The 25,186-nt window shown below is 37.4% G+C and overlaps 1 protein-coding gene across 2 annotated transcripts in view; it reads right to left on the bottom strand.

The window, feature by feature from the left end:
- Positions 1–21,934, bottom strand: part of METAP2 (methionyl aminopeptidase 2) — a 29,461-nt gene extending 7,527 nt beyond the window's left edge. The window contains exons 1-5 of one of the 2 annotated variants that reach the window (XM_032874260.1): positions 21,702–21,934; positions 19,876–19,983; positions 11,533–11,598; positions 7,794–7,896; positions 673–834 (exon numbers count right to left, since the gene is read on the bottom strand). In XM_032874260.1, coding sequence (XP_032730151.1) covers positions 673–834; positions 7,794–7,896; positions 11,533–11,598; positions 19,876–19,983; positions 21,702–21,852 — 590 coding nt within the window. In that variant the 5' untranslated portion in view covers positions 21,853–21,934. The remainder of the gene's footprint in view (positions 1–672; positions 835–7,793; positions 7,897–11,532; positions 11,599–19,875; positions 19,984–21,701) is intronic. The other variant, XM_032874261.1, reaches the window with a different exon arrangement.
- Positions 21,935–25,186: the final 3,252 nt, after the last annotated feature.

The raw sequence follows: 25,186 nt of genomic DNA, 5'->3' as shown, positions 1-25,186 counted from the left end.
ACTAAATACTCTTAGTTTCTGGGAGTGACCTGAGCACTTCCTAGATATGAATAAATAGTTCTCTGATGCTATGAAAATAGCAGCTCATCTCTAAAAGATAAAAAGAATTTATTTCCATTAGAAGTCTGAAGAAACAGAACCACAAGATCCACTTTTTATTTAGTTTTCTAGGAAATGAGATTCTTGACTTAGACTAATTTAAATGTTGACTATGTTTTATTTGCTCAATGTTGCACACCTAAAAAATTGTCTGAATTAGAGGACTGTTGCCTTTTACAACTAATTACTTCTCAGGGAAAACTAGAGAAATAACTACTTTTATTGGTTTCTTCATTGCATTATAACTATGTTTTATGACCAATAATTTTGATATTGTTAGATAGCAAAATAACAGATTTTCAAGCAGAACATAAGAATCATAATAATGTGTGCATTTGCATATGTAAGTGTACATGAATACAAAATAGGATGGTTGAGGTATAAATGTCCTCTTACAATTTCCTCATTACATCTACAGTACAAGAACTCAGAGATATTTCTAGGAGCTTCACTTTTTCAGGTTTTAGCAAATAATGAATGCCAAACATTACAATTGGAGTTAGCACTAAAGAAAAAAAAAAAGCACTAAAGAAAAAAAACCATCATATTCTTACAAAAATATATTTCTTTTACCAGATTTCTATCATTGTCATCCCCGGCTTGATCCAGCTCATAACATATTTTCTAACTTGTCGATGTGCTTCTGCAGCTTCTCGAAAATCATTCCATATCTCTTCACTAGCTTGATCTAATGCTTTCTTTTCTTCACTCGTAGTTCTCCAAGCAGCTGTTCGCCTTTATAGTATGTACAGCATAGTATTAGTCATTAAGAAACAGCAGATAAACTTAAAAGCGGAGAGATAAAAATATACTAATTTAAGACATTTTAGATAAAACGATACACATTCAGCTTCTCTTATTAAATGTCATCAAAATTTCTGAAATACAAGTAGTCACACATTTGCAATCCAGCCAAATCAAGTTAAACCTTCTTTAGGACTCAAAAGAAAAAAACAACAACAACAACAACAACAAAAAAAACCCCAACAACCTCAAGTGAGATTTCATTCATAGAGACTAAAACTCTGCCACACAAAAAGACAAAAATCTTAAGTCAGAAGAGAGTCCTAGAAACCAAGGAATGGGAGAAAATAGTCATCCTTCCACTCAAGGTTATAGTCTAAGAGACTTCAAAAGACCACACCAAAATTAGCATTTAACTTCATACACAGGGTAAGTACTAATGCAAAAACCTGACCTGGAAATCTTTATACACCTCCCTCAAAACATAAAATATTGTGTGTTTTTGTAGGATTTTTCTAACTGTATGTATGTATGTATGTATGTATATATGTGTATATCTATATCTATATATCTATATGTGAAGTGATCTTCCTTGAAGAATATGGGTCATATTTTAAAACTGCCAGGAGTATGGGGCGCCTGGGTGGCTCAGTTGTTAAGTGTCTACCTTTGGCTCCAATCATGATCTCAGGGTCCTGGGATCAACTATGCAGAGGGCTCCCTGCTCAAGCAGGGAGTCCGCTTCTCCCTCCCCCACTCCCCCTGCTTGTGTTCCCTCTCTCACTGTGTCTCTGTCAAATAAATAAATAAAATCTTAAAAAAAAAAAAAAAAGCTGTCAGGAGTAACAAACATTTTTTATCCAGTATCTGGGAATGAGGAGATCCAATGACTCCCTTTAAGCAGCATATTTCAAAAGCAGTAACTGTTTTCAAATGAAAATCTTTTAAAAAGTTGTAACTTTCACACATTAAGCAATATTGAATATACAGCTCACAAACTCAGTGATCACCAATATATAAATTATATTCACTTACAAAAGTGATGCCTTCAAGGAATTACTATTTGTCTCCAAGTATGGTCTACAGGCAAATCCAGCCAGCACCTGTTTTGTCAATAAAATCGTACTGCAATACAGTTATGCCCATTTGTTTATATGCTGTCTTTAGCTACTTGCATGCTACAAAGGCAGAAATGAGTAACACCCAAGGCCTGAAATATTTCCTATATGGGCCTTTAAAGAAGTTTATACAACTGCTCTACACCAAGTCCCTAAGTTAATGGCCCCAAATGCTGTTTTTCTGTCACTGTCAAGTTCATTATGATTACTTTCTACTGCGGCAGCTACCTGTGTGCCAACATCTAACACCTCTAATTTGCTATAAAGACTCAAATGTCTATTTAAGGATACTTAAGCATCACAGAGCCTTCTTTGGTTTCTTTTGTTTAGAAATGTATTTTTTAAATTATTTTTATTAACATATAATGTGTTATTTGCCCCAGGGGTACAGGTGACTCATCAGGCTTACACACTTCACAGCACTCACCTTCACATACCCTCCCCAATGTCCATAACCCAACCACCCTCTTCATACCCCCCCCAGAAATGTATTTTGAATCTGTATAGTGATGTTATCAGAAAACTGAAATATTGCAACACCATCTGTTAAGGTCAGTTTTAAACTCCACAAATATTTAAATGTATATAAACTACTTTTATCAGAATAGTGAAGACTCAAGAAGCAATTCCTAATAGAAGTATTCAAACAAACATCCTTGGACAAGAAGGTAACAGGATAAGATCCTTTAAAAACTATACTCTCGACATGTGGCTCAATCTTTTTCAGCGGCAATATAGTTGCTCACTCCATGATGGGACAGACAAACTATATCTCCTGACCTCCAGACAGAACTCCAGTCCATTCTCTCCCATGAATCTAAAAATCTTTCCTGGGAACCAAGAACCCAAATATTCTAAGAAAACATCATTTTCAGGCTTAAGAGTACTGGATAAAGTCTCAAATCAATTTTTAAACTAAACATATCACAATTCTTCATATCACATCTCTTACATAGACATAACTCCGGCACATATACTACAGCCAAACCTATATGGACAGCCCTGCCCCAAAAGCCAAACATTTTGTGAAAAACAAAAATATCTTCAAACGTTTTCTCTAGAATGATTAGACTATTTTCACAGGGAACTGATGGGTATCAGCCATGAAAATGAAATTGGTTACTATCAATTCGCATTTCTTTTCAATTCCTCAAATTCACTTCTTGTAGGTTAAAATGTTAAGTATAGTATAATTAAAATCCAAATGCTAGGGATGCCTGGGTGGCTCAGTTGGTTAAGCCGCTGCCTTCGGCTCAGGTCATGATCCCAGCATCCTGGGATCGAGTCCCACATCAGGCTCCTTGCTTAGCGGGAGCCTACTTCTCCATCTGCCTCTGCCTGCCACTCTGTCTGCCTGTGCTCACTCTGACAAATAAATAAATAAAATCTTAAAAAAAAAAAAAAATCCAAATGCTATTTGACTACATTTTAGAATCAGAACATAATACAATAAAGATCCCCAATACTGAAATCAACATGCCTCACATGATCTTATACTTCTGAAGCTGCATAGCTGATTTTTAGAAGCAGTGAATTCAAGCTCTAAATCATAATTCCAAGCTCGTACTATTTCTAAGAAAATATGATGAAGGAGCCTCTCCCCTTTCCTAAATATAACATTTTGATCATCAGTCTATTTAGCAAAAATAGAGAAATTAATAAGATGGAAAAAACCTTCTGAGCTCATAATAAATCTCTGAAAGTGCAATTAATTCATCCAACTGACAGAGGTGGGTTAAAAATGCTTAAAACATATCTGTGCAACAAAACTATCAGAATAACTGCTTGAAAGAATCTTTACAGAAGTGTTTATAGAGTATGTAAATTCACACCTCTTTCATACTTCTGAGTCTTTTCAGTGTTTCATCATTTTTATTAGATTAAAAGCATAAAATACTAAGTCAAACCAAAAGACACAAAGGAATCCAATTAATTTCAGTCAAAACATTTCTGAACTCATTGCATAGATAACTTAAAAACTAGTTATATTTGTATTTTTAAATCACTAAATGCCACATTTATAAAAAGCCATTTAAAAATGCATGTCTTTTGGGGTGCCTGGGTGGCTCAGTGGGTTAAGCCTCTGCCTTCAGCTCAGGTCATGATCCCAGGGTCCTGGGATCGAGCCCCGCAATCGGGCTCTCTGCTCAGCAGGGAGCCTGCTTCCCTCTCTCTGCCTGCCTCTGCTACTTGTGATCTCTGTCTGTCAAATAAATAAATAAAATCTTTAAAAAAAAATAAAAATAAAAATGCATGTTTTTAACCCAGAAATAAGAACACACACAGACATGACACCAATTCTTTCCTCTGAAAACTGGTACTTAAAAGGGGAAAAATAAAGCATATTTTAACTGTCTATAAGAAACTGTAGTTAACTGATAAAGTTAAGTGATACCCAGTGGATAGGGAAAATTCTTCTTACAGGTCAGCTAATAAATGTAGAAAGAACAACAGAATTAGAAATCCACCATTCTGCAGTCCCCAAGGAAATAACTGATAAAGCATGGATAGATACCGAAATAATAAAAAAGTTGTTGAAGAAAAGGATATTCCAATGGTACCAAACTACCCACACAGATTATTTGAAAACTACAAAAAGGAAAAAGTACCTTTAAAAAAGAAACAGCTGGCTATTACCACATTAACCAAGTGATCAATACAGTAAAACTAGTAAGAGAAAAACCTGACCTTATACCTGATGCAACAGACTATGATACAATATGAAGAACATAGTATCACTTTTACGTTCCTGCCAAAGTGCTTAATCTAACTCTAATCTAACCCTTTACAACTAATTCCAGTTTACAGAAAATAAAGGCATAGAGAAAAAAGCTTAATGACACCACAAGGAAACAATAAAAGAAATCCCAAAATATAAGACTTTCTAAACTACCTGGTCTCTTCAAAAAGTCAGTGCAATAGAGAAGAAGGTAGAGATTCTAACTATATGCACCATATGAACCTTGACTAGATCATGGTTTAGAGGGCAAAAATTGCTAAAGACATATCTCAGGGATAATAGGGGAAAAAATTCTAAATATGAACTAGGTACTTACATGATACTGGAAAATTACTGTTAATTTATGAAGTGTGATAATTTGAAGAATATCTAATTCTTGCGAGATGCTTGAAGTTTGTTTTTTTAAGTAGGCTCCACAACCAGCATGCAGCTCAACTTGGGGCTCATACTCACTACCCTGAGATTAAGACTTGAGCTGAGGAGCACCTGAGCAACTCAGTTGGTTAAGCTTGTAACTCTTGATTTCGGCTAAGGTCATATCTCAGGGTTGTGAGATCCATCCTCAACAGGCTCAGCTCTCAGAGGGGGAGTCTGCTTAGTCTGCTTCTTTCCTTTTCCCTTTCCATATGTCCCCACCCACTCCCTCTGAAATGATTAAATAATCCAAAAAAAAAAAAAAACAAAACCTGAGCTGAGATCAAGAGTTGGACACCTAACAATTGAGCTACCCAGGTACCCCATTGCTTGAAGTTTTTAGAAGTGAAGACTCAAAAGAGACTTGGGGTACCTGGCTGGCTCTGTTGGTAGAACATGCAACTCTAGATCTCAGGGTCATGAGTTCAAAACCCATGCTGGGCTTGGAGATCTAACTTAAAAAAAAAAGGGGGGGGGGAAGCACTTGGGAAGCACTTGGGTGGCTCAGAGGGTTAAGCCTCTGCTTTCGGCTCAGGTCATAAGCTCAGGGTCCTGCGATAGAGTCCCACATCCGGCTCTCTGCTCAGCTAGGAGCCTGCTTCCCCCTCTCTCTGCCAGCCTCTCTGCCTACTTGTGATGTCTCTTTGTGTGTCAAATAAATAAAATTGTAAAAACAAAAACAAAAACAAAAAACCCCAAACTTATTTTTTAAATGTTCTAGCAAAAAAAGAAAAATCAGTAGAAAACACATACATATACAGAGACATATAAAAATACTGTTGATTTCTTTACTAACATGAAAACAAATTTTAAAAAGGCTTATAAAGCTGTTTGTAGTATAGTTCTATCTTGAAAAACAATAAAGCCAACAATAAAAAAATGCTCAAAGTTATTAGTCTGGGAATCATAAAGTATTAATATATTCTTTGATACAGCAATTCCACTCCTGGAAAACTATTCCATAATAAAACTGCCATAACATAAGGAGATAATACACACACACACGTGTATATTCTTAGAAATTTTTATTACAGAATGGTTTGTAGTATTGCAAAAAACAGAGACAGAATGAAGGCTGATCAATTAGAAAATGGTGGAATAAAGTATGGCACAGCCACACTACGGAATATTATGAAACCATTCAAAGGAATAACTGCTATTCTGACTGAGTTGGAGGGCTTTCTAAGAGATAGTCCTGAAGGAGAAAAGGTGAGGAAAGTGTGCCTATGATTCCATTTTGGAAAACAAGACTAAAAGAGTCCCTTCACATAAATGGACATAGATGTACACATAAATAAGTGTATAAAAATATGGAGGGCTACCTGCTAGGTGTTTACATGGGTCTGGAAAGAAGGGAAGGAAGAGGGAACAAGCAAAAATAAATAAATAAAATAAAAAGACTGTCTTTAAAAATAAATGTGATTATTTTACTATGAAAATTTAAGTTAATTAATGTGAAATTATATGTCTGTGACATTTCAAAAATAGACACTTTAAGATAGGAATAGTGACTGGTGAATTCAAATTCAAAGAAAAGATGCTCATGACGCAAAATTTCAGAACTTTATACTTATTCACTGAAAGTACTAGGACTGAAGGAGGGGGATTAAATGTAACAACATCATGTTCTTTCCTAAAGTTTAAAGAAAAACAATGATGTCTTTACAGGTCAATGAAACAAGGCTACAGTAGAAGCTTTCTTAACCAACTATTGCAACCACTGGATTAACTGATGCTCTTGATTCTCTCTGTAAAAATATACTAACCAATGCTCATTGTATGCTGAATATGAGGGGCTGACGGCAGCAGCTAACACATCATGCTTACTATGCGTGTTACTCTCCTAAGTGCTTTGCATATATTATTATTCCTCACAACCCTACGAAGTGCTCATTTTATAGATGAAGAAATGAAAGCAAAGACATGATAAATTACTTGCCCAAGTCACAAAGCTAATAAGTGTTAGAGCAGGGATTCATTTGAATCCCAGCTTCCATGTTCTTAACCAGTCAGCGTAATGCCACTATTGAGTGTCTGCTGACCAGGTGAAATGTATCCTTTCAAAACACTTTCAACAATCAGGTGATGCATCTGCAAACCAGTGTTAAGTCATCTGTACTTGTTACTATAATTATGTAATTTAGTTATATAGTACATAAAAATAATTTTCCCAATGAAACTAAATTGACTACTCAGAAAAATCTCAATAAAGTCATCAAAAAATACCTGTCAAATTAAGCGCAGCTGCAAATGGTTTGAGGAAAAAAATGTAAATATCCAATATCAGCCCTCAGATTACTTAGCTTGTATTCCTCATGGAAGCTCAAAATGGATTACATTTACAGACAATGTATTATGGATATAGCTTATGGGAAGAAAAAAGTGGAGTACGATACAAATCCATGTTCTAATACTGAGACTGATGAAAAACAAATGTTTAACTTTTATCAATAAAGATTTTTTAGTTTTGTGATCCCCACTTTAACATACTTTTTTGACTAACTGAACTACTACTGGTCCCAATCATTTTGGATAAGACGGCTTCTACTGTATTTTCTATAACAATTCACAAGCTTTTATTAAGGTAGTGGAGCAAAGTTCTGAGAAAAATCAAATCTGCTTTATCGCTAAACTACAACTTTCAAAAGTCAAACTGGAAGTTATCTTATGATTCTTACCCATCTTGTGTGGGTGGGTACTCGCATTCTTGTCCTTTGGGAAATACACCGTTAGGATACAGGTCACATATTGGAACTGAGGGAGGGTCTGTTTGAACTTTTGCTGTGAGATACAAATAAAACATTAACTTCTGTAGTTACAAATAAAATTAAGCAGTTATCATTACATTTTTTCTCAGTTCCTGATGGCTGCTGTATATCCTAATTTAAGGAACCTTCTTGCTATCATAGCCTTATGGTTAAAAACAGAAGATATTTCACCATGCTGGCCACCTCCTCTCCAATTTACTGTTGCTTGGGAATAGAAATATTCAACTCCTTAGAACTCCATTATGTATTTAAACAGAATATATCTTGGCAGAAAGTACATTTCTAGTATTTTTGTCTTCATTTACTATACCAGAAATAGAATAACACAGAGAGGCTGGTTTTCACAAATAAAAATCAAAGAGGAAACAAGAAAGTATGAAAGAAACCCTACAACAATGAGGTAAAAATATAACGCTATTACATATTAGTAAGTGAAGAACTTATTTCAAGGGTATATTAGGTATAAAAGTTAAGAGTATACATACCCAGTGCTAAAAGAATTTAGGTAGACATATACAAATTCCCAGATACTTAAAAAAATTTATAGTCCTTAGCATACATTTTAAGAACATTATTTCCCAAACTATATTCTAAAAGACACCAGTGTTCCAAGATGATTTTTAAAAATATCTGGAGATTTGTCTTTTAAAAAAATTTTTAAATACACTGAACCAGTTATAGAATTCCCACTATATAAAGAACTGCCTTTTAGTAATGAATGCTGTTCCCCAAAAATGCCAGGAAGTCTATTAATTTATGCAGTGATATTGGACACTTGATGCATTTCTGTAGCACTTTAACTACTGAGGTGAAATATGTGGTATCCTTTTGATTGTAACTGGCCTTATGGATTTTGTGTGTCTTAAAGTTTAACACCATTTTGCTCTCTTTGTTCTGCAATGGGGGAAAAAGAACTATATAAATAAAAGTATAACCATTTATTGAACCACATCATTTACCCATGGAACCATATTTTGGTTTCTTCTTTTAATTCAAACACTCAGTACCTCATGAGCACCAAATGTTTTTGACTTTACATAATGTTTAAAAGTGCTCTATGGGAGCATAAACTTGGGAAACGCTTTAAGGTTCCTCCTAAGAGGAAACAGCAGAATTTATATAAAAAAAAGATCTTAGAGATCACCTAATTTTGCTTTACACTTAAATCTAGGAATCCCATAATACTCCTGACATATGGCAGTGTGCTCCCAACAATGCAGACAATCTATCTCTGAAGTGAAAATCCATTCATTTTGAAAGAACTCTATTAGAAAGCTCTTCCTACACTTCTCTCTCCCTGTTATTTTCATCTGTTAGTTCTAGCTTTATTCTTCACAGTTGAAAAAATTTTATTTTTAATTTCTACTGATTCCTTCCTCTGTATGATGAGAAATCACGTTAAAGGATATGGTTCTTAACACTTTCACCTCTATTTGCCAACCCTGAAACTGTCAATGTTCCTTTTAAGTTGGTATTAGAATTGACTTAAATTAATGGCCCAAATAAGGTATAATTAATATAAGGCTATACTACTGATTCTAAAAATCCTACACCTATTAAATAGTTACGACTCCCTGCTTTTTGGCTCACATTATACTAACACTCAAAATCCTTAGACCTTATCACTCTGTACTAACTTAATATATGTCTATTAAATTTCAGCTTGTTAATACCTGCCTATTTCTCAGTTTTCCTGATCTTTTGAAATCTTGAGTTTTATCAACAAAGTACTATTGCACTGCCCTCAGCTTTATCTCAGCTACAATTCTGATAAAGATGCCTTTTATATGTCCATGAATTATTAACACAGAATAAAAAACTAAAAAGATCATTAGAGAAAAAAATTTGTAATCAAAATATGAGAGCTGAAGTCTAGCCTCAACCACTTATTAACTGTGACTTGGACAAATGGCTAGATGTGCCAAGCCTCAGTTTCCTCATCTACAAAATGAAGAACAAGATGAAATGCTGGGTAACCTGTGAAAACTATTATATACTATGTCCAAGGTATTATCTAAAACTATGCATAACAATTTGTACTGCAGTTACCATTAACTATCACTTATAATTCTCTCACTTTAGAGATGAGGAAAATGAGGGCAGTGAACAGTCCATAATTACATTATTTGGTTTATTCCACAAGCGATTTATGATAGCCTACAAGAATATATAAAATACACAAATAAGAGACAGTAAATTAGAGAACAAAAATCAAAACATGGAAAGAACATAAAATAGTACCTGAAATACTACCAATACAAAACCACAGATTTGACTCTAAGCCCTCTAGGAGCCAATACTTAAAAAAAAAAAAAAAAAAAAAAAAAAAAGGCTTGGTTATTTGCATGGGTCATGTTTATAAGATAAAGCACATTAAGTACTCAGGAAAAGCACAATTATTCTTGATACCAAGACCAGACAAAAGACTGTCTCTTGAGAGTACTCATAAAGAAATAAAATGAAAAGTAAGTTCAACATCCTCAGAGGAAGCACAATAAAAAATGATGGCATCATACTAAAACATCTGTCAGTGGAGGAATTTGACCAAGGGCAAATACAAAATAGCCCCTTATTTACCTTCATTAGGGAGTAATATAAGAGTATTGGGAGAAATAGTTCTCTCTCAAGCCATTCTCAGGTAATACCATGTCTCACGAGCACACTTTTAACAATTTTTGAATGGAGGGAATATGACATTACAATCACTGGAAGATTTCTAAAACATGGGTAACCCGTGCTCATTAAGTACCAACTATGCTAGGGACAGAACTAACATCCTATGACTAGAAGGATCTGAAAATAGATGCCTGAATAAAAAGAAGGCTATCCCATCCTCATCTGGTGACACATCTGGAAAATTCCTGGTAGAGCCAAAAGCTTTCTTAAAAAACATTTAAGTATTTCTCTTAACATAGATATAAAAATGAGTCAAGCCTCCAATATTTTGATTCATAAAATTTTAGCCTGAAAGATTTAAAGGAAGGTATAACCAGATACTCAGTGGTCCCTATACCCTAAAGGGCACTTAAGATTAGAACTTGTTCTGATTCTCAACCCAACTTTTATTCCCCAAGACTATACAATCTCCCCTTGGTCTCCCTAATTGAATATCAGATCCCTCAAGAGGTTTGGTTTGCCATTTATAGAAACAAAACAACAAGCAGGATCATATTTTAAATGAATACAAAATAGTACAATGTAATTAATAAAATTCAACCATATACACAAATTTTAAATAATGGTACTCTTCATTAAATATTTATCAAGAATCTCATTATTTCAAAGCTGGCAGGTGAACTGCAAACTATGTTTATCCTATTATGCACAGTAGTAGGACTTTATTCATCCCTGACAGAACTGTTACCTGTATTATTCAAGTTTTAAATTATAAATTCATTCCTAAATTGCAGTAAAATGCAACCAACTTATTATTAACATCCCTTAGCTCAATAAGGGAATAAGATAAAGAAAATGCCAACAGATTGTTAAATGAAAAAACAGTTGTGAGTTTCACTAAATTCCACCTCTAATAAGCCTAAATTTATTTCCTTGACACACAATGGGATCTTAAGCCATTTCAAACCTATTCAAACCTGCTGGTTAATAGATACTTTTTATTTGTCAGGTAAGATCAACTTAAGACACTAACGTCCTCTCTTCTTCTTCTTCTTTTTCTTCTTCTTTCCAGCTGCTCCATCTCCATCCCCATCTCCATCTAGGAAAAAAGCATTTCAAGTACATTATTTATTTAAACCTCATAAGCAGAGGAACAAAGCAAGCACACACACACACACAAAGCATCTTAAACAAGATATAATAAAACTGACCCAATACTCTTAGAAAAGAATTCTGAATACTGCTAATGTCTAAGAATTTGACTTGTGTAACCAAAAGCACTAAGGAAACTTTACTTGACTTAATCTAATTAAAGAACTTTGAATAAGATACTCTTAAGAATAAAAAATGCATTAGTAGTCTTTTTCAAAAGGAAAAAGAGCTAGTGTTAGTTTAATTCCAATAATAATGACTGTGTGACTTTACCTAAAATACTAGTTTGCTTACATACACTTTGTGGTTCAACACTTATATTTCATGACCTCATGTGATTCTCAAATCAATTTTATGAGATAAAACAAGGAATGTTTAAGGGACATGTCCAAGAAAATCCCAATTAGTAAATGGCAGAACCAGACCAAGAATATGTCACCTGATACTAATCCAGGGAGGAGTATTTGGGGTGTCATATTTTTAAAATACCTTTTCCTGAATAGTTACTATTAGAGAAAAAGAGTTCTTCTTCTGGATCAAATTATATGAAAAAATTAGAGGGCATATATACTTTTCCTAGGTTCATAGTAGAACCTGATGCCCCAAAATGGGGATTATTAAGAACTACTTCAAAAAATTGCTTGCAAGGGGCACTTGGGTGACTCAATCGGTTAAGTGTCCAACTCTTGATCTCAGCTCAGTCTTAATCTCAGGGTCATGAATTCAAGCCAAAGTTGGCAAAAGAGCATCCAAAACTGCCAGTATCTGCCTGTAAGGGTTTTTTTGTTGCTTTTTAAAGATTCTATTTATTTATTTGAGTGAGAGAAGAGAGCATGAGTGGGGGAGGGACAGAGGGTGAAGGACAAGCAGACTCCCCACTGAGCATGGAGCCAGACGTGGGGATCGATTCCAGGACCCTGAGACCATGACCTGAACCAAAGTCAGATGCTTAACTGACTGAGCCACCCAAGTGCCCCTGTCAGTTTTGGTTTTTTTTTTTTAAGATTTTTTAATTTATTTGACAGGATCACAAGTAGGCAGAGAGGCAGGCAGAGAGAGAGGGAAGCAGGCTCCCGACTGAGCAGAGAGCCCAATGTGGGGCTCAATCCCAGGGCTCTGGGACCATGACCTGAGCCAAAGGCAGAGACGTTAACCCACTGAGCCACCCAGGCACCCCCACCTCCCCGGCAGTTTTTATAACTATCTTTTATGAAGTCCATACCATACTCCTGAACTTGGAGAAAAGATCAAGAATGGTATTATGGCCAAGATTAATAGTGACTTAGGGGCGCCTGGGTGGCTCAGTGGGTTAAGCCGCTGCTTTCGGCTCAGGCCATGATCTCAGGGTCCTGGGATCAAGTCCCACGTCGGGCTCTCTGCTCAGCAGGGAGCCTGCTTCCCCCTCTCTCTCTGCCTGCCTGTCTGTCTACTTGTGATCTCTCTTTGTCAAATAAATAAATAAAATCTTAAAAAAAAAAAGATTAATAGTGACTTAAAACATTTTAAATAAAGGTATCAAAACACTGAAGTGTCTGAATTTCTAAAAACACTGCTCAATAAATTTCATCATGAAGCACACCAACCTATCCACAAATCATACTGCTATGAAATAAGGATGAAAAGGAAGCTGTGGCAGACAATTAGAAGTTGACAGTTTAATAGGATGTTCACCATATAGCTTTTTAAATGTTTCACATTGTGCCAGTAACTCATGGCTAGCATCAGCAATTTTAAATCATGAAATCCACACCCATAAAACAATGTCAAATGACTGCTTACATTTTCTGCTCAAAGAGCTCCTCCCTTTTTACTCCCAGATAAGCAGGGGCCATAAAAGAAATCTTCTCACCACTATATTCTATTACAATTATCACACAAAAGTGCAACCTTTTTTTCTTTTTGAAAAATGATTAGGGGCTTACTATGACCCCTACTTGTCTGTGAGCTCCTTAAAGATTACATACCATTTCCTAAATTAAGACACAGGGCTAACTAAGCATGTGATAAATATTCTTCTCAACAAATGTTCTTTTAGTTTATTTTATCCTGTTTTTTTCCACCTAAATGATAAATAGGAAACAGCAATTTAGCAAAGACGGAGGTAACATGAGAGAGGGCTTTAATGGACTGATAGAAAATTGCCAATATTTGACAATTTCTTACTTATGAAATTGCAATTTCTTTTATTATTATTATTATTATTATTCTGAGAAAGAGGGAGAGAATCCCAAGCAGGCTCCACATTCAGCACAGAGCCCAATGCAGGGCTCCATCTCCCTACCCTAAGATTTTGATCTGAGCCAAAATCAACAGCTGGTAACTCAACCCACTGTGCTACCCAGGCACCTTTTTTTTTTTTTTTTTAAAGATTTTCTTTTTTAAGTAATCTCTACATCCAATGTGGAGTTGAATTCACAATCCTGATTTAAGAGTTGCATGCTCTATCAACTGAGCCAGCCAGATAAACCACAAAGTTGCAGTTTATGGTCAGTCTTATGGAACTGGGTACACGAAACATAGGAACACAGCAGAAACACAAATATGGCTGACTTACTCATTATTGGTTTCTAGATTCAAAAGCCCAAAACACAACTTGCAATTTCCTCATGTGTCATATAATCTAATTCACATATTCTACACTACAATTTTAAAATAACCTTCATCATTTGGGGCACCTGGGTGGCTCAGTGGGTTAAGCCTCTGCCTTCAGCTCAGGTCATGATCTCAGGTCCTGGGATCAAGCCCCACATCGGGCTCTCTGCTCAGCAGGGAGCCTGCTTCCCCCTCTCTCTCTGCCTGCCTCTCTGCCTAATTGTGATCTCTCTGTCAAATAAATAAATACAATCTTTAAAAAAATAAATAAATAAAATAAAATAACCTTCATTCATTCAATAAATGTTTGCTGAGTTCTTAAGTGCCAAGTAATAAGGACAGAAAAGCAAAACAAGATAGTCTTTATTCTGGAAGAATATTCAGTGCCTAGCATACTGCTACATACACTAGACTCAACCTGAAACGAATGCTTCAGGATGTATAACCAGTTTTAGGGGTCCCTGGGTGACTCAGTTAGTTAAGCATCTGCCTTTGGTTCAGGTTATGAACTCAGGGTCCTGGGACTAAGTCCCCCATCAGGCTCCCTGCTCAGCAGGGAGTCTACTTCTCCCTCTCCCTCTGCCCCCCCATCCCACCCTTGTGCACATGAGTGCAAGTGTCCTCTCTCAAATAAGTAAAATCTTCAAAAAAAAAAAAAAAGTATAACCAGTTTTTTTCTTTCTTTTTTAAAAGATTTTGTTTATTTGACAGAGACAGAGAGAGAACATAAGCAGGGGGAGCGGCAGGCAGAGGGCAAAGCGGACTCCCCACTGAGCAGAGAGCCCGATGAGGGGCTCAATCCCAGGACCCCGAGTTCATAACCTGAACCAAAGGCAGACGCTTAGCGACCCAGGTGCCCCTAATCAATTTTGTAAAAGCTTACTAAATCCTGCAGCTGTGTGACTTTGGGCAAAATTATTTAGCCTCTCTCTACCATAGTCTTTTCATCTTTAAAATGAGGTAAGATGAAGCTCCTCCTTTAATACTCAGTCATCCTTCTGAGACTAGTTACTTTATCCAGTGTTCAAGGTCTGTATTCAGTATAGGATAACAGCCACTCTTTATTGAACTCTTGTGCCAAGACAGCAGTAAAGCCTGGATCCAAATATGAACTATATATGCTTAACCTCCCATGCATTATACCATGCCACAATTCATGTTTTTATAAGTCTTTCTTTCACAGCATCCCAGGATATTCTTAACAGGCAGAAGCTGTTCATATCTATTTCTGTATTATGCCAAATTAGTTAATATTTGTTGAATGAAAATTGGACAGCTATAAGCAAGAAAAAAAAAATCTCAATTCTTACCTTGCACTAGGTACAAAAATTAACTCTAAATGGACATATAAAATTGCTTGAAGAGAATACAAGAAAATTATCTTCATAAACCTACAGAGAGCAATTATTTAACTTTTTGGATAACACATAAAAAACATGACCCATGAAGAAATAAAATGAATGCAACTTCATCAAAATTAAAATATTTTCTGCTGCAATCAATACCAGCATAAAAGAAAATATTGATAAAACATGTATCAGATAAAGAGCTTTTATCAAGAATAAAGAACCACTACAATTCAATATGACAACAAATAACTGAAAAATGGACAAAAGATATGAACAAATATTTCACTAAAGAAATACAGAAGGCAAAAACATGAAAAGATGTTCAACATCTTCAGTCATTAGGGAAATGCAAATTAAAACCACAATGACATACCACTGCACACCTGTTAGAAAAGCTAATTTAAAAATTAACAATACCAGGGTGCCTGGGTAGCTCAGTGGGTTAAAGCCTCTGCCTTCAGCTCAAGTCATGATCTCAGGGTCCTGGGATCAAGCCCCACATCGGGCTCTCTGCTCAGCGGGGAGCCTGCTCCCCCTGCATCCCCCGCCCTGCCAGCCTCTCTGCCTACTTGTGATCTCTGTGAAATAAATAAATAAAATCTTAAAAAAAAAAAAATAACAATACCAAGTGCTTAAGAGATACAAAGGACCTGGAATTCTCAACCAGTGTGGACAGGAAAGCAAAATGATAAAGTTACTTTGAACAAGTTTGATAGTTTCTAATAAGATTAAAAACATAGACTTCCCATATGACCAGCAATCCTACTCCTAGGTACCCACCCAGGAGAAATGAAAACCTATGTCCACACAAAGACTTGTATGCAAACGTTGTCTTTATTCATAACACAAAAACCAGAAACAACCTGAATATCCATCAACCAGTAAGTGGATAAACAAATCTGGAATACTACTTGCAATAAAATGTAATGAATTATTACTGATGCATATGCAATTGGAGGACTCTCAAAAGTATCACGCTAAGGCAAACAACCAAAAAAAGCTGCACGCTATAATAATTCCATTTATAGGACATTGTAGAAAAAACTACATAACAGAAAATGTTATCAATGGTTGTGAGGGACCAGGGGGTGGAGCAAGAGAATGGACTACAAAAGGGTAAAAGGGAACTTTTTTGTGGAGATGGAAATGTTAAATGAAAATGGTCTGTATCTTGGTTGTGGTTACACAAATGCATGTTTGTAAAAACTTATCAAACTATAGACTTATAAAGGGTGAATATATAGAATATACAGTATCACGAGTAAATCTATATAAACGATGGACTTGGCAGAATGATGATGTGTCAAATGTACGTTCATCCATTGTCACAAATGCACCACTCCAGTGGGGGATGTTGAAAATGGGAGAGGCTTTGCACGTATGGTGGTAGGGAGTATATGGGAAATCTCTGCACCTTCTGCTTAATATTGCTGAGAACCTAAGTAAAACTGTTGTAAAACATAAAGTCTATTTTTTGAAAATAGTGAATTTAGTCCTGGGCAATATATGTACCTTAATAAATCTAACTTAAAACTTCACTGAATTACTTCTAGCACATTGCCAAATGCCCACAGGATTAACTTTTCATACCAATACTCCAGTTTCAAATTAAACACATCTAAAATTAACTCAATACTTTCTTTTTTGCCTATACCCCCCCAGTCAATCTCTTAACCCACTCTCCCTACTTCACAATTTCAGTGAACAGCACCAATATTCTGTCACCAATTCAAACCTCTAGAGTCCATCTATGCCTCTCCTTCCTTCTCCCCTGATTTAAAGTCTTTTTATTTTTTTTAAGATTTTTTTTATTTGAAAGACAGAGATCACAAGTAGGCAGAGAGGGAGGCAGAAAGAGAGAGGGGGAAGCAGGCTCCCTGCTGAGCAGAGAGCCCAACAAAGACTTGATCCCAGGACCCTGGGATCATGACCTGAGCAGAAGGCAGCGGCTTTAACCCACTGAGCCACCCAGGCGCCCCTGATTCAAATTCTTTTAAAAGTCCTCTGAATTCTGCTTCCACAACCACTATTCCACTGAACTCTTCCCTTCCATTCTCATTTATGCCCACCCATTTAAAGATAGTTATTTACTAGAGAGAGAGAGAGAGAGCGCATGCAGGCGTGTGCAAGAGTCGGGGGAGGGAGAGGCAAAGCCTGAAATGGGGCTCAATCTCAGGACACTGAAATCATGACCTGAGCTGAAATCATGAGTTGGAAGCTTAACCAACTGAGTCACCCAGCTGCCTTCCCACCAATTTAAATAATGATTACCACATGCCTGGGCTGTTAAGTGCCCTCCAAAATGATCTCCAAGCCTTTCCTGGATGTTTCCTTTTTTTCTAACAACACTGCATATGTATGAGGACTAAATTATTTTTTATAACATTCTTCTCTTTTTTTAAACATTATTTTTAAAGTAAACTTTATGCCCAATGTGGGGAATGAACTCCTGACCCTGAGATCAAGAGTCATATGCTCTACCAACTGAGCCAGCCAGGCACCCCTATAACTTTCTTTTAAAAATACTCCAAGGCTCCCTCAACAAATCATCTTATATGGCCAGTATGCACTATTCAATACACTTTGAATCCATTCTCAGCATTGTCCTGGCCCAAAGTGGTCTCTTCTGTTTGGCATTATACAAGTCCCATTCCTTCCAAAGAGCCTTTGTTCAGCATTCAGCCTGCAATTCCACCGAGCCCCTCTTTGTTTTGTTTTAGAACAAAGATTCTGAAATACTAACTTTCCATCTTCTTAAAGAACTCTCGCAACAGATTAGTAGTACTGACTGATACTGATTTTTGAAGCGAATTAGGAAAGTAACTCTACGGGAGAAAAACAATAGTTCTAAAATCATCTTTAAAACAACGTTAAAACGATTTCCAATCTGACAAAAGTTTCTCCTTCAATGTCAAAAGATTCGTACAACTTTGTAGAAAAGCAATGGAACAAGGAATGCTCTTCAAGATTAATACTGTGATACTCTACACTGTAGGTCTATAGCAATCTATTTTATAACCTTGAAATTACAAGCCCCTTTCCTGCTAAGAGCTCAAAATATGTTCATAAATTGAAACACAAACCAAGGTAAAATGGACAAAGGGTTTGCTTAAGGAAAAGCTAACTATTCTCTTGAACCTTGGCACCTTTTCCACCAAAATTTTGACTCTAAGCTCCATGAAAGCAGAGAGCTTATGTTTCTGAAGGAGAAATATCTACTCTGCATTATCCTAACATGACAAAGTACAGCAGGTATTTTCTGCTAAGGCTTGGAAGACACGAGCCCAAGTTGACAATGCTTAAGGAAGAGCAGTAGGTCACAACAGTAGATAATTGAGTATGGGAAAGCTCCATTTCTCCCTCTACCTAAAGAGGCTGTAGAATAACTAGCAAATATTACCTCCACTGTCTTACTGATAGCATCAATTTCTAGAATTTCAAGAATTACTATCTTTAAGAAATCTTACAGGACCAACATACCATAAGCGGCTAGGGGTCAGGGAATTTATAATAGAGTTCAGAAGGACGCCAATATACTCCTTGAGAATAAAGTGAGGGGGGCTTTCATACAGAGTGAAAGGAACAGACTTGAAATCAGGTTCTAGGTTCAAAACCTTGACTCCACTCTACACATAGCAGTTGTGTCACACTGGATAAATGACATAATAACCATCACTTCCTGAGAAGAGTACCTACTTTGCTAGGTTTTGAAAAGTAAAATGAGAACACATGTGAAAGTATCCTAGGACAGTGCCCTGTACATATTAGTTGTTCAATAAATGTTAAACAGTCCTTCAATTTCTTCTTCTTCTTTTTTTAAAAGATTTCTTTCTTTATTTGAGAGAGAGCGAAAGTGAGAGAGCACAAGTAGGGGAGGCGGCACAAGGAGCAGGAGAAGCAGGCTCCCCGCTGAGCAGGGAGCAGATGGACATGGGGCTAGATCACAGGACCCTAGGATCACGATCCTCGCCAAAGGCAGACACTTAACTAACTGAGCCACCCGTGTCCCCCAGCAGTCCTTCATTATCATCTTAATACCCCCTACTTGGCATTTTGCCAAGTACATTTTTAAAAAGTTGAGATCTGTGTTGGAGCAGTCATTCAACTTATCCAACTTTTTAAGAATTGTTAATACCTTTCCCTTTTTATCTGTGACATTGAGGCTTTAATGTTAATTAATTAAAACATCAGAGAACCATAAACCATATGGACAAATACATTTTGTTTAAAGAATGTCATATCTTCTTGCTTTTCCAACCACAAATATCAAATTTACCATTTACCTTCATCGTCATCATCTCTTTCTTTCTCTTCCAATGCTTGTCTTTCCAATTGTCTTGCTACCTCATCAACTGAGGCTCCTGATTCTTTATCAGGTTCCTGTTGCCCTGCTGATCAAATATAACATAAATCAAATCTAAAAAAGATAGTTTCCAATCAGAATATGTTCTAAGGATCCTGGAGAACACACAAGTCCTTTCCTGCCTGATAAGTATTTGGGAAACAAACACAGAAACATTATTGTGAACATTACAGAATTCACTTAGTGACAAAAACCCCCCACATCTAAGTAGCTTTGTCCATTCAACAAAATATCTATTACACTTTCTCTGTGCTAGCAACTAAAGGATAAACAAAAACGTGCGTTGGTCCCTATCCAATTGTTAAAAGTATTTAACAATTAGACTACTACAACAAACACTTTATTAAAAAACAGGTACTTGAGATAGGTAATAAATGCTGAAGGTCTTAGAGGAGGATTTCTACAGAACACTGGGAACTTCAAGTTTTCATGAGAAGTAAGTCATCAAGCTAGGCTAGGTAAAATCAAAATAAATCGAAAAGATAATTCCATTGCTAAAAAACAAAATTCTTGAATAGCTAAGCACAAGACCAGCCTCCCCCTTCACCAAGTGAATACAATCTAGCTGTAGTAGCAATAGATGTGTGTAGAACGAAATAGTATTACGAGTTAGCACATACTGAAGTGATATTCTGGCTACTGCAGAGGATTCATGTTGAGAGATAAAATTGTTAAATATTAGGGGCATCTGCATGGAAAAACTGGAGTTCGGATTTCATCTGAAAGCCAGGAACAGCCACCAGACTATGTCCGGGATTAAATTTTCTCTGGAAGGGTCCCAGCACCCACAACTTTCCCTTTTCAACTTCCATTTAATAAGAATTTCAGAAAGATACATATTAACCCTTTCCAACCTCTCTCATCTTTATCTTCATCACTTATGGCCTCTCCATTTGTCTCTCAATCCTCGTGTGGCTGATTTTAAAAACAGGCACAAACATTGTCTTCCTAAAACGAAGGACCACGTACAACTAAAAAACACTGACTTCCTAAAATAAAACATTTAAGTTCCTAACGCATAATGTAATCTAAGTGTAATCCAGTGGATTTAGAGAAGTTCCATTCCAATCTATAGAATATTCTATCCGAACTACCTGCAAATGGCAACACAATTCAGGCCTGAAAGCCCTGAAGCTTGACGATGCTATGGTTTAGGCAGGTGAAAATTCGCAGCACTACCACATATTCTGCAATTACTACTCGGTGACATGACCGCGTGGGCATACACACATATACACACACCTCAAAAAGTGCAGCCGGCAACAAAAATCCCTCTGTAAACCCGGGAGGTAGGGGGAGGTGCGGCCAGCGCACTGAGATTTGCCCACTCCACCCCCATCCTTAAAAGTATGTTCCAGATACCTTCAGCAAAGAGGCGACAGTGTGGCAAACCGCCAGAAGGGTGACAGGACTGAGCCCTGTGCGCAGCTTCGAGTCCGCTGCACGATCTGTGTGGGAGCTGAGTTCTGGCACGTCTAAGGGCTCAGGCCCAGCAACCCCAGAACTACCTCACGACCAGCTGAGGCACCCTATTCACCCCACCCCAACAGCTCCCTAGTTCCACAGAAAGAGAAGCTGCCTTTTCCCCACACTAGAAATCTGTAACCTGGTTTTGACACACGCTCTGTCCTGGGAATCAGTCCCGGGCAGTGTTCGAGTCCCCAGTTTCTGTCACCCCCGCCGGGCCTGGGCCGAGCCGTTCGACCATCCCCGGCGGCGACTGGGAACACATAAAACTCCCTTTACCTGTGGCAGCCCCTTTACTCTTCTTCTTCTTCCGTCTTTTTTTCTTGGCTGCTTCCTCAGCTGTAGAGGCAGCTCCTTCTTCTCTGTCGTCTGGATCCAAGTCGCCATTCAGGTGGCTCCCGGAGGACGCTGCCTCCTCCACGCCCGCCATGTTGCCCGAGAGAGCGCGCGAGAGAGTGAGACAGAGCGGCGAGGGCCCGCTCCTTCTTCACCCACCCACACCAGCGACGCCGGAAGCTGCTCTCGATGGTTGGGGAGCAGGGAATGCTGGGATGTCGGAGGACTCATCTGCGCCGCTCGCGAGCGAAAGAGCGCCAGACTACACTTTGAAGAGTCGCTCGGGGGTGTAGTTTCTGAAGCGCTGCCAGAGCTGGACCGAAAGCCCTTTTTTGTCCCGCGCCTTGGGCGTTTCCCGGGCAAATGTGTCGGCGTTGGGTCAAGTTGAATACCTGTTCTTGCCCTGTGGCCAGGTCCAGCGCGCAAGAGGGAAGGGCGTGTCTGCTGGAACGGAAAAGTTTTATATTCGCGGTAATATGAAGCGTACCGGAAGCGAAGAGAAGCCCCCCAAATATGTGTTTGCTTGTACACCTTTTTTATGACTCAAAAGGATTGCGTTGTTTTTCATAATTACAGTTCACGGCGAGGCTGTCCAGGCACTTGAGATAAACCTGCAGGAGATATTGAAGAGGCAGTCAGGACGGGTTTATTATTAGAGAAGGCAAGGGAAGACCGCGTCTGAAGACGGAGGGAGTGATTAACTGCAGAGTGCTGCTGGAAGGTCAAGAGGACTGGAAAAGGTCCGTTGTATATAGTAACATGGAGGCCAGTGATAACTTTAGCAAGAACTGCTTAGGTAGAAAGATGGAAGCTGGATTCAAGAGAGCTGAGGAAAGAGAAGGAGGTGAGGAAGTGAATCTCCTCATCCTTCAAATATCCGCTTAAATGCCACTCGCTCTGAGACTCCTTACTCAGCAATCTAAATCTCCTTTTCCGACCTCTTGTTGAAGTTTTAATCTTTTTTCATGGCGATTTGTAATATAATCTGTTCGATAAATTGTTTTATGTCTGTCTCCCCAGCTACCTGAGCTCCGTAAGAACAGGAACCCTGCGTATTTTGTACTCTATTACCAGCACCCTACAGCTTAGGCTGAGCTCAGGAAATAGTCATTATATAAATAGAACTTTAAACGCTCCAAGTCCTTTATTTCATTTTATCCACTTTCGAGTTGAGGAAATTAGAAAGTTTTGTGAACTTGCATCAGATCATACAGTAAGTGAATAGCAGAATCTAAGCCCAGGTCATCAGGCACCAAAAGTTTAATAATTCGGTATTCTGCCTTCCCAATTGAAATTTCAAATCCGTAAATTGATTTTACAAATCAGTGATTGATTGTAGACTCGAAGTAATTTTTCTTGATGGATGATTAAAAAGTGAATGGCACAACTCTGAACCTTCAAGAAACTTCAGATTCAATGAGACAGACATGTAAATAAATATGAATAACATAAGGTGGTAATACTTTCCTTAAGTCATTTATTATTTCCTATTCTGAGCTAGTCCATCACAAAGCTGAGAGATTTTAAGAGTCTGAAAGATCTTCAGACTAGGGTCAAGAATGTGGCTCCTCAAGCTCAGGAGAAATCAAAGCTCTCACCCTTTCCAGGTGCAAAGTTACTGCCAGAAGCTTTTGAACATCCTTAACAGTAAAATATCCCACATCAAAAATGCCTTCAAAGCTTGTTGTAAGCCTTCGCAGTTCCTCTCTAAATTCTGGGAACACTTGGACTATGGCTACTATCTCAGACCCTGTCCAGGAGACACACGGTCCTGGAGAACAGAAACAGAACAGTAACATTGGTAAATGAATTTTCACAAAGGGATGCTGGAGATGTAGGTTGATCTACAGAATTATCAATGTCAAAATAATATTTTTTCAGTAAAAGAAAAATGCTAAAATGCAATGATAAAACATAGTTTCTTTGTTGCAAAGGGATTGCACTCTACTTCCCCTTTCTTGAAAAAGAGGCAAGAAAATAAAACTTTTAGTATAAAAACAGTGCATATCTTAACAGTATGGTAATGGATATTTACTGGATGATTATTTTCCAGGACACTTCAGTGTTTGAGGTAACTTAAGTACTTAAAATGACACGTTTTTCCTCATTTGGTTTCCTCTACAAGAGGAAATTCAATAGGGCAAAGGAATGAAAAATGTTGAAAACCAAAGAGTCTAAGAGAACTAAGAATCTAAGTAAAAAAAATGTAAATACCAGCATAGCCTATATGTTTTCCAGAAAACTACATAAAGTAATTTTTGTCTCCGATGGTTAGCTAGATTAGCAGACAAAAACATTACTTTCCTTAGGGAAGTATTTTTCCAATTATAAAGTCAATGAATTATAATAAAACATTTTTTTAATATTTTATTTTTAAGTAATCTCTATACCCAATGTGGAGCTTGAACTCACAATCCCAAGATCAAGAGTCACATGCTCTACTGATTAAGCCATCAGGTGCCCTGATATAATATGACAGTTATTATATTGTCCAAAATTTTAATTTTTTGCTGAGAAAACCTGGATCCTAAAAACGAACATTTTTAGCCCCAGCCTTATTTTTTATTTTGAAGTACTTGCTAGTGGTATGACTTTGGACAAGTCATGTGATTTCTCCCATTTTCTGTTTCCTTTGTGTTAACTAACATTACTGTTAGTAACTTTCCTTATTTCTAAAATGAGTATAATAATAGTACCACAAAGGATATGGAAGTTAAATTTCAATATGGAGAGAAAGCACCTATGATAGCACACTATCTTACACAATAGTGGTAAGTGTTAGTTAACATTACTGTTAGTAAGCCATGCTCTTGAAAATTTTACATTCGTGTGGATCATTTGATGGCCTAGATATACTAAGGTACACGTATGTATTATGGACCTTTGGCAATGAGTTAGCAAGAAATGTGTTAAGAAAAAATTGGGAAAACTTGATTGCTTTTTTTTTTTTAAGATTTTATTTATTTGACAGAGAGAGAGAGATATCACAAGTAGGCAAAGAGGCAGGCAGAGAGGGAGGGGGAAGCAGGCTCCCTGCTGAGCAGAGAGCCCCAATGTGGGGCTCTACCCCAGGACCATGGGATATCCCAGGACCCTGTGATCATGACTTGAGCCAAAGGCAGAGGCTTAACCCCCTGAGCCACCCTGGTGCCCTTGATTGCTGAATGTTAAGAGTAAGGATATTTTTTTCATATCTTTATGGTTTAGAAATGGGGTGCCTGAGTGGCCTAGTCAGTTAAGCATCTGCCTTTGGCTCAGGTCTGATGCTGTGGTCCTAGTATTGAGCCCCGGGTTGGGCTCCCCACCCAGTAGGGAGTCTCCGTGTCCCTCTCCCTCTGCTCCTCCCCACTGTGTGCTCTCTCTTTCTCAAATAAATAAATAAAATCTTTTTTAAAAAATGCTATGTAACTCTTAAAAATGTATAGATG

Source organism: Lontra canadensis, unplaced genomic scaffold (assembly GCF_010015895.1).
Source record: "Lontra canadensis isolate GAN:19392208 unplaced genomic scaffold, GSC_riverotter_1.0 scaffold52, whole genome shotgun sequence".
Taxonomy (NCBI): domain Eukaryota; kingdom Metazoa; phylum Chordata; class Mammalia; order Carnivora; family Mustelidae; genus Lontra; species Lontra canadensis.
The sequence above is the reverse complement of the archived record's forward strand: the minus strand, read 5'-3'. Positions and strand labels throughout refer to the sequence as shown.